This window comes from Muscardinus avellanarius (assembly GCF_963383645.1).
Source record: "Muscardinus avellanarius genome assembly, chromosome: 12".
Lineage (NCBI taxonomy): Eukaryota > Metazoa > Chordata > Mammalia > Rodentia > Gliridae > Muscardinus > Muscardinus avellanarius.
In genome coordinates, this window is record NC_137798.1 from 25,825,877 (window position 1) to 25,835,746 (window position 9,870).

The following is a 9,870-nucleotide window of genomic DNA, read 5'->3' on the forward strand; positions in this document are numbered from 1 at the left end:
ATGGCAGCTCATCACTGGACGGTGGTGAAGTATAAGGAAGGCATCCGCGGAGAAGACGGACGAGCTCAAGTCTGCCTCACCCCAACGAGCATGATCATGACTTACCCAAGGGAAAGGGCAGAAGCCGGAATCCAGGGGGGATCTGGTAGTTTCACAAGTTTTGATAAGGCTTTTCCAACTTCCTGACGCTAGAGGACATCTGGGTGGACCACTGAGCAGGCTACAAATCCAGCTTGTAAACCTCCCTATGTGACAAAAATAACGAGGTTAGCAATTCATGCTTATAGCAATGGCAACACTGCCACGGGTCACCTTGACCAGAGGAAAGAATGTGGCTCTGCCTTTTTTTTTTTTAAACTTAACTAGGGAGGGAGAATGGTCCAATCATCTTACAAGAGGAAAATTATTAATTTTGTTATGGGGGCTCAGTTACAGAAAGCAGCAGTCAGAAGTTGTGACAGTATCAGTGTCGTAATACTAGCAAACTCCACTCCCCACGAGACATTTCCATGCCTGGAGCTATTTTTCTGGAGTTACAGGAAAGGGGAGTCCCCTCGACCTACTAGTTCCCACAGAGCAGCAGCACCACCACTTAGCCCCACCTCTTTACCCTCAGGTGGCCCCAAATCCCCTCTGAAAGAGTTCGGTTCAGGTATCAGCGTTGCAACCTATAAAACTTGGTGTGGAGAGGGTATGGAAGGCTTAGATCAAATGTCCAGAGCGAGGCAGGACCAGATTGTCCCCAACACAAAATAGCTAGGAAGTAGCTACCATCGGTTGTTCCATTTTGGCTTCGCTCAACTCTGGGGATGAACTAAGACCGTGCAGAGCTCTTGGATTAGTCACGGCATTGAAGAGAAGACAGCACTGAACTGTGCCTGGCCGTGAGTCTGGAGTTTCTGGTTTGGAAGCACAAGAAGGCGTGAGCGAGGGGAGGGGCCTCCACATGGAGGGAGGGCAGGTAGCTGGGGCCAGGCCCTTGTCAGCTAGGCAGAGCAGCACCGGCAGAGGCAACCCGGAACCTGAGCATACCAGCAGTCTCCTGAAGCCTGCGGGAGGGGAGGCATTCCAGCTGTAACCACCTGAATACCAGCAGCCTCCTGGAGCCCATGAGAGTGGAGGCTCTCCAGCTCTGACCAACCTGGGCTCGCATTCCTGCTCCATTTGTCATCCTGAGGCCTCTGCTTATCCTGCACCCCAGAGATGGATTCACTAATGGGAGTGAAAATTGGCTGCCTGGTTGCCCTGCTGGTTCTCACTCTCGGCTGTGGCCTCATTCCCATCTGCTTCAAGTGGTTCCAGATCAAGGTAGCTACAGGTATGGCCCTACCCCAATTTGTCCCTCAGCCTGAGTCTCTCCTGAACTCTCTCCTGACTCCAGCCCGATCCTCCCGTCAAGCCCAAGCTCAGCACAGTGGTGCTGTGTGTTCGTCCCCTAACTGCCAACTGGAGTAAAACTTTGTGGGTTTGTGTCTGTGAATGTGTAGTGCTAGGGATTGAACCCAGAGCCATTCTATGTTCCAGCCATACCCCCAGCCCTATTATATTTTTTTTTTGTTTGTTTTGCTTTTGTTCTTTATTTGGAAACAGGGTCTCACTAAATTGCTGAGAGCCTGGCTAGGTTACTGAGGCTGGCCTGGAACCTGCAAGCCACTGACTCAGCCTCCCTAGTACTGGGATTACAGGCGTGCGCCACTCGCCTGGCTAAATCTTCTTTTTTATTAGGTCGTCAACGCCGGGTCCTCAGCCTCTTGGGCTGCATTTCTGCAGGTGTTTTCCTGGGAGCAGGGCTCATGCACATGACCGCTGAGGCCCTGGAGGGAATTGAATCAGAGATCCAGAAGCTGGTGGTGCAGGTGAGCAGCAGAATACCAAGCTGCAGGGCTGTGAGGCCAGATGATAAACAGAATAAAGGGAAGGAAGGGGGTGGCAACGGGGCAAGGACGTGGGTGGGACCACAGGGAAGAGGACAGCTCTCATGTTGGCATGATGAAAGTGGGTCAGACCGGGCCTTAAGGAAAGCAGCGTTGCTGAAGGCCGGCACTGAAGCCGAGCTGCGCCCTCGCCGTCTAACTCCCCCTTCTCTCTCCCTAGAACAAGACCGAAAGTCAGGGAAACTCTTCCGGTGATGCGGATTCGGCTGGTGTAAGTTTTCTCCAAGCCCCAGCCCCTATCTGGAGGGTGAGGAGAACCAGAGATTCCTTTCATACCCAGACCCTTTAGAGCAGACTATGTAAGGAATACCAGGAATCCTGCCTGCTCCCCAGCGCAGTGCAGAGGAAAGGAGGAGCCACCCCAACCCTCTTGTGGAACCCTGGGAAAATCTCTTGCTTTCCAACCCTCTTGTGGAACCCTGGGAAAATCTCTTGCTTTCCTCTTTCTTTTTCATCCCTGGACTGCCAACATGTCTCATATTATTTTCCCGTGTTTTAACCCTGTTGGCACTGCCCCTCTGTCCCCTGGCACTGCCCTCTCGCGTGTCTTCCCCCCTCTACCCCTTTTCTATATCCCGTTCAAGGTCCCCATTCTCTCCAGTCCTCCCACCTGCCTGGCGTGCACCCCCTCCCACCTCACGGCTTCTTCTGTTCTAGGTGGAGTACCCCTACGGAGAGCTCATCATCTCCCTGGGCTTTTTCTTTGTCTTCTTCGTGGAGTCGCTGGCACTGCAGTGCTGTCCGGGGGCCGCTGGAGAATCGACAGCGCGGGAGGCCGAGTGGGGTGGAACTGAGATGTTTGGTTTCCACAGCCACGAGGCTCCACCTCCGCCCTCACAGGGCCCCCTTCGAGCCCTGGTCCTCTTGCTGTCTCTCTCCTTTCACTCCGTGTTTGAAGGCCTCGCTGTGGGGCTACAGCCAACCATCGCGGCGACCATACAGCTCTGCCTTGCCGTCCTGGCTCACAAGGGGCTCGTGGTGTTTGGTGTAGGGCTGCGGCTGGTGAAGATAGGCACCGAGTCACGCTGGGCCATGTTCTCCATACTGTTGCTGGCTCTCATGTCCCCCCTGGGCCTGGCCCTGGGGCTGACGGTGGCTGGAGGGGACTCCGAAGGGGGGCAAGGCCTGGCCCAGGCCATATTAGAGTGCGTGGCAGCCGGCACGTTCCTGTATGTCACCTTCCTAGAAATCCTGCCCCGGGAGCTGGCTGCTCCAGAGGCGCCCCTGGCCAAGTGGGGCTGTGTAGCTGCTGGTTTTGCCTTCATGGCCTTCATTGCCTTGTGGGCCTGAGAGATTTCTGACTTTCTTATTTTTTTATTTTTTATTTTCTTTCTTATGGGTTCTAGGGATTGAACCCAGGAACATTCTACCTCTGAACTACACCCCCGGCCCTTTTTATTTTTTATTTTGAAACATGGTCTAAGTTGCTGAGGGCCTCACTAAGTTGCTGAGGCTGGTCTCGAACCTGTGATTCTCCTATCTCAGCCTCCCAAGTACTAGGGTTATAGGCGTGCAACACCATGCCTGGCAATTTCTGACTTTTCTGATGGACGTATCTGAAAGGAGCTCTCCCTACCTCAGGAAAAACCTCCCAAGTGGCTTTGGCCCTCAGAACTTGTTTTTTACTGACAGGTACTAGGCATTATTTCTAAGGACTGGACCTCAGCTCGTACCTTTATAAGACCCCATTTCTCGCTCAGGACTAAGGGATGTTTCCATTGAATACCTATTAATTGGAGAATTGGTCTAAGGTCCATCACTTCTGATTTGATTCTTGTCCTGTTTATGCTACTGTGTATAATAAAATGTTCATTTTACCCTTCCCTTACAGCCATATTTTATTTCTCCCACTGCCTAGAAGCTGCCCGGTGCAGGAAGGCAGAAGGGGGTGCAGTGGGGAATGGGAAGGACTTGTGTTAGGTGCGGTATTTTCTCTGGAAGCAGAGCTCTTCTTGACATTCTGTCAGTGGTAAGCTATGGCTCCGGACATGGAAGTATTGCTGAAATTCTGGCTCCTCCCCATATGCACACCTTACCCACAAAGATCAAGAAAACGAGCCAGAACTCCCAGGGAAAAGAGGTTTAAAGTCAGAAACCGGAAGAAGGGGGTCCAAGTTTTTCCTACACTAGCCACCTTACCCTACTCCTAGTACCTACTATCAGGCTACCGGGGCATGCCCAGCACGCCCATGAGATCATCGGGCTAAATGGAGCCTTTGCCACCAAGTTCCTATGTTTCTCACTGAGCCCTGCGTGGCCTCAGGGACACAATTACTATTCTTTGATCCTCTGTCTCCTTCCGGCTGCCTCAGGCTAAGGGATTAAAAAGTAGTGTGTTCAGAGAGGGGGAAAGGCGCCAGATAAATACCAAGGGTGATTACTTGGCTGTGCCATGACTTGGTGGCTTTCCTCTGCCTGCCCTACCAATTGTCTTTTCGTTTGAGTGACCTCTACAACATATGCTTTCCTTCAGAACTGCTTTGCAGCTGGGCATGGTGGTGCACGCCTGTAATCACAGTACTTGGGAGACTGAGATAGGAGGATCGCAAAAATAAAAGCCAGGTGTGGTGGCACACGCCTGTAATCCCAGCATTCGGGAGACTGAGACAGGAGGATCTTGGTGCGTGGACAGCCTCGGCTACTTAGTGAGGCCCTCTGCAATTCAGTGAGACCCTGTTTCAAAATAAAGAAAAAATTAAAAAAAAAATAGGGCAGCAGGTGTAGCTCAGAGGTCAAATGCCCCTGGGTTTCATCCGCAGACCCACAAATAAAATAATATAAAATAAAGAATAAAAAGTAACACTGGGGGTGTAGCTCAGAGGTAGAATGCTCCTGGGTTTCATCCCAGTACCAAAACAACAAACCTGCTAAGGATAAACATAACAGGTTATCTGGAGTCAAGAAGAAGCAGGATTACTGCTGCCCAGTTCCTCCGCCTATTAGTTGGGGGACCGTTCAGACCTAGTGGACGAATAGGGAAAGAGATGGCGTCTCCTGGAACCCACTTGCCTCCCCAGTTTGCCCCTCTGTGGTTTTCACCGTGGAAGCCCAAATGACCTTAGTATGGACAAGGTCTCCTGCGCTCATCCTTGTCTCAGTCTTTGTCTCCCTTCCATCTTTTCTCCTTCCTACAGAGTAAGAAATACAAACCTCCTATCAACCCAGGTTACATGCCTAGGCATTGGCGTCAAGGCAAGCTATAGGCAAAACTAGATAAACTGTAGATGAGGGATAGATAGAAATTTCCAGGAACCACCACCATCCTCTTGTATTTTCTCTTCAGTGTTAAGTGCAAGAACATGTAATACACTCAAGAGTGCCTAGGAGGTAGTAATCACAGTAGAGTTTCTACACCGAAACCTGCTTCTTGCCCGATAATATGCTACTGCCTTCACATACGTTATCTCACGTCCACAAGGCTGACAGGTAGATATTATCCCTGTCATAAGTCTAGGGAAACTGGCATTAAGAAAAGTTAAATAGAGCCAGGTGTGGTGGTGCACGTCTATAATCCCAGTACCTGGGAGGCTGAAATAGGAAGATTGCAGGTTCACAGCCCGCCTCAGCACTTTAGCAAGGCCCGCTGTTTCCAAATAAAAGCTAAAATAGGGGCGCAGGGGGTGGAGTAGCTCAGAGGTTGAATATTCCTGGGTTCAATCCCTACTACCACACACACACACACACACACACACACACACACACACACACAGTTAAATAATTTGGTCACTTAGCTAACTGAGCTTCAAACTCCTATTTCTGTGATTCTAAGAAAAGCTCAGTATATAGATTCTCTTCTCCTTCCTTACCATTGCTCTCGTGTCCCATATGTTAGGATCCCAGAAGAAAGCAAATAGAAGCCAGCTGTGGCAGTACCCTCCTACAATCCCAATACTAGGGAGGCTGAGGTGGGAAAAACACAGATTCAAGGCCAAGCCTCAACAACTCAGACCCTCAGCAATTGAGCAAGACCCTGTTTCAAAATATAAAATAAAATAGGGCTGGGGTGTAGCTCATAAGTAGAATGCCCCTAAATTTAATCCCAAATTCCAAACACACGTATACAAAGCAAATAGTAGCACACTAACCAAGGCAAGTTTAATAAAGGGCAAATTTAGTACAGTATGGGCAGGGTTTGGAGAAAGCAGTAAGCGAAGATGCAGTCTCCTAGGTCCGGGCATTAACAATGCTGTTACCTAGGCCGAAAAGAAAAGAGCAGTTAGAAATTAAAGAGGGCCAGGCTCGGTGGCCCACACTTGTAATCCCAGTACTTGGGAGGCTGAGACAGGAGGATCCAGATTCACAACCAGCCTCAGCTACTTAGTGAGGCCCTATACAACTTAGTGAGACCTTGTTTCAAAATAAAGAATAAAATATGTGGCTAGGGGTGTAGAATGCCCCTGGGTTAAATCCCCAGTACCTAAAAAAAAAAAAAAAAAAAAAAAAAAATAGGGCTGGAGGTGTAGCTTAGCGATAGAATGCCTCTAGGTTCTATCCCCAGTACCACCAAAAAAAAAAAAAAAAAAAAAGGAAGGAAAGAAAGAAAAAAAAGAAATGAAAGAGGACAGCTGGGCATGGTGGTGCACACTCATAATCCCAGTACTTGGAAGACTGAGACGGGAGAATCACAGGTTTGCGGCCAGCCTCAGCTACTTAGTGAGGCCCTCCACAATTTAGTGAGACCCTGTTTCCAAATAAAGAATTAAAAAAACAGGTTGGGGGTGTAGCTTGGAGGTAGAATACCCCTGGGTTCAATCCCCAGCACCACAAAAAAAAAAGAAAGAAAGAAAGAAAAGGAAGAGAAAGGGAGATAAGAGATGTGGCCTTGGTAGAGGGGCCCAAACAAGGAGAAAACCAGGGAAATCATCTCATTGGCCCTCTATTCTGCGACCTACTGTCAGTGACTTACTGACAGAGAAAAATGTCTGTTGGTGCATTGCAAACAGGTCAACCTCATGGGCACTGAGCATCATTTGGAGAGTTAGATGGGCAAACTGAAGACGTCCCTGCGTACCGCCTGCTCAAGTGATCTTGCCAGGACTTTGGCAGAGATGGATTGAAAGCGACATGGTTAATGAAAGCCAGAAAGCTATTTATCTCAGTAGAGCGGGTTTGTATGACTATAGACAGGAGACTTAAGAAGTACATTCGTCCATCAAGGCTCTTCCCCGTGCTTCTGGGTCACTATGAGCATCTGAGGTGAAAGAAGCAGAGGTAGGATGTTCCCAGCATAAACAAGTCATGTACTTTTTGCCTCTCCCATCCCAGAGGCCGTGAATTCCCATGCCCATTCCCATTCTGCACTCAGCCATCAGTGCTTTCTTTCCTCCCCAGGTCTGTTTCCTTTCGTTTTCCCCAAATTCTTAACAATCAGGTCCAGAATCATCTTTTGTTTAAACCACATTGCATCAAGAGCTGGGACAAGCCAGGCGTGGTGGCGCACGCTTGTAATCCCAGCGCTTGGGAGGCGGAGACAGGAGGATTGCGCTGGTTCGGAGCCAGCCTCGCTGGCTTAAGAGACCCTGTTTCCAAATAAAAAAATACAAAATAGGTCTGGGAGTGTAGCCCGGAGGTAGAAGGGCTTCCAGGAACCCAGTACCACCAAAAAAAAAAAAAAAAAAAAAAAAGAGCTGGGACAAAGCTAGAGGGTGCTCTGTAGAGAGCATAGGGAGAACATCAAGACCAGAAAGAGGAAACAACTTTTGATCATTTGCAAAAGAGGGGAATTCCCAGCGTGGATCCAGAGAGGGCTGTAAAGGAGCTCAAGATGAATGAGGTCAATCCAAGACGCTGAAATAAGAACAAGCAAACCAAAGGACAGGAAAAGCTGAGATGGCTGGGGTGTGGTGCCTAGAAGCCAGATGCAAGAGTGAGTTTGGTTCACTCAGAAACCAACTAGAATGATGAGTTGAAAAATATAAATAGGAAGCTGGACGTGGTGGCCCACGCTTGTAATCCCAGCATTTGGGAGGCTGAGACAGGAGGATCGCGGTTCACACGCAGCCTCAGCTACTTAGTGAGGCCCTTTGCAACTCAGTGAGACTCTGTTTCAAAATAAAGAATAAAAAATAGGGCTGGGGGTGCAACTCGGAGGTAGAATGCCCCTGAGTTCTATCCCCAGCACCAAAAATAAATAAATAAGTAAAATAAAATAAATGCCTGTGTGGGAGTGGAGAATGAGAGGCGGGGAAGGGTGACACGAACGGGGGAGATGTGACAATTCTCCCACCTAAGTTTTCTCACCATTACTTCAGCTGGGTTATCCTCATCCCTTTTTCAGCTGCGTATCATCCAGATTTTCCTTTTCATTTCCTTCTCTCTTTCTCTCTCCTCTTTTTTTTTCCAGGCCCAGGGGTTGAGCCGGTAATGCTCTGCCACTGGAGCTATACCCCAACATCCCAAGGAGCTGGAATTCCAAGTGTGTGCCAAGTGTGTGCCACCACCCCTGCCCCTCCCTCTTTTTTTTTTTTTTTTTTTTTTTTTTTTGGTACTGGAGAACCGCGATCCTCTGGTCTTAGCCTTCCGAATGCCGGGATTACAAGCGTGTGCCACCACACCTGGCTCCCCATATTTTTATTCTATAATTTGAAACAGAGTCTCACTAAGTTGCAGAGAGCCTCACTAAGTAGCTGAGGCTGCCAGCAAACCTGGATCCTCCTGTCTCAGCCTTCCAAATATTGGAATTACAAGCGTGCACCACCATGCCTGGCATATATTGTTTTTATATACTTAAGAAGAAATGAATCATCGGGCATGGTGGCCCTTGACTAATCCCAGTACTTGGGATACTGAGACTGGAGGATCACAGGTTCAAGGCCAACCTCGGCAACTTAGTGAGGCCATCTGTACTTTAGTGAGACCCTATTTCAAAATAAATCAGGGCTGAGGGGGTGTAGAATGCCTCTGGGTGGAATACACACACACACACACACACACACACACACACACACACACACACAAAAGAGGGAGGAGGAAGAGGCAGCAGCAGCGGCGGAACAAGGTCTCCAACTGCCCTGTTTCCTAGAGGCACCTTTCCATTTCTGCACCCAATAAATTGTTCTCTGAAGTCACCATTTGGAACACCCACCTGTCCTCTGCTTTCAAACCGCGGGGTTGGTTTGGATACTGCCGCTGTTGGGATGACAATCTGAAGGAAGAGGGCTGGGGAAATAGCATCCAAGGGAGAGCTGAGTTTAAGGCACTGCGGGGGCCCGGTGGACAGCCCATCAGAAGCCGACCCGAGGGTAAGATGCAGCCAGGAACAAGAGCCAGGGCTCCAGACTGACTCCCGAGGCAATTCCTGCCACCTGCCCCCCACCTGAAGCACAGTTTTGGAGTGTCTTGCCTTCTTCACTGCAGGGAAAAGTTTCCTGCTTCTGGCTCTGGTTGGTATGTGTGAGCATGGCACCCGCTCACATCCCCCGGACCTGAGCAGGGGCCACTGCCACTAGAAAAGGTAAATTGAAAGGACACAGAGAAGGAGCACATCAGACCCGGGTCTATGGGATGCCTGCAAAAGGCCAGTCACAGATGGACTTTTTTTTTTATTTTATTTTTCAGTACTGAGAATGAAACCCAGGGCATTCTACCTCGGAGCTACACCCTCAGCCCTATTTTTTTTCTTTTTTTTTTTTTGGGGGGTGGTGCTGGGGTTCCTGGAAACCCTTCTACCTCAGGGCTACACTCCCAGACTATATATATATATATTTTTTTTTTTTTTTAATTTGGAAACAGGGTCTCTTAAGCCAGTGAGGCTGGCTTTGAACCTACCTGCATGATCCTCCTGTCTCCACCTCCCAAGCGCAGGGATTACAAGCGTGCGCCACCACACCCAGCCTCCTCAGCCCTATTTTTTATTCTTTATTTTGAAACAGGGTCTCAATGAGTTGCAGAGGGCTTCACTAAGTAGCTGAGGCTATCCACGAACCCAGATCCTCCT

The 9,870-nt window shown here is 49.3% G+C and overlaps 1 protein-coding gene across 1 annotated transcript; it reads left to right on the forward strand.

The window, feature by feature from the left end:
• Positions 1-1,203: 1,203 nt before the first annotated feature.
• On the forward strand, positions 1,204-3,472 carry SLC39A2 (solute carrier family 39 member 2; the record flags this gene model as incomplete). The annotated part of the gene is made up of 4 exons (XM_080707870.1): positions 1,204-1,318; positions 1,726-1,856; positions 2,095-2,145; positions 2,592-3,472. 4 exons carry the CDS (start codon positions 1,204-1,206, stop codon positions 3,222-3,224), a joined length of 930 nt encoding a protein of 309 aa, XP_080563996.1. The 3' UTR covers positions 3,225-3,472.
• Between the last annotated feature and the right edge of the window lie 6,398 nt (positions 3,473-9,870).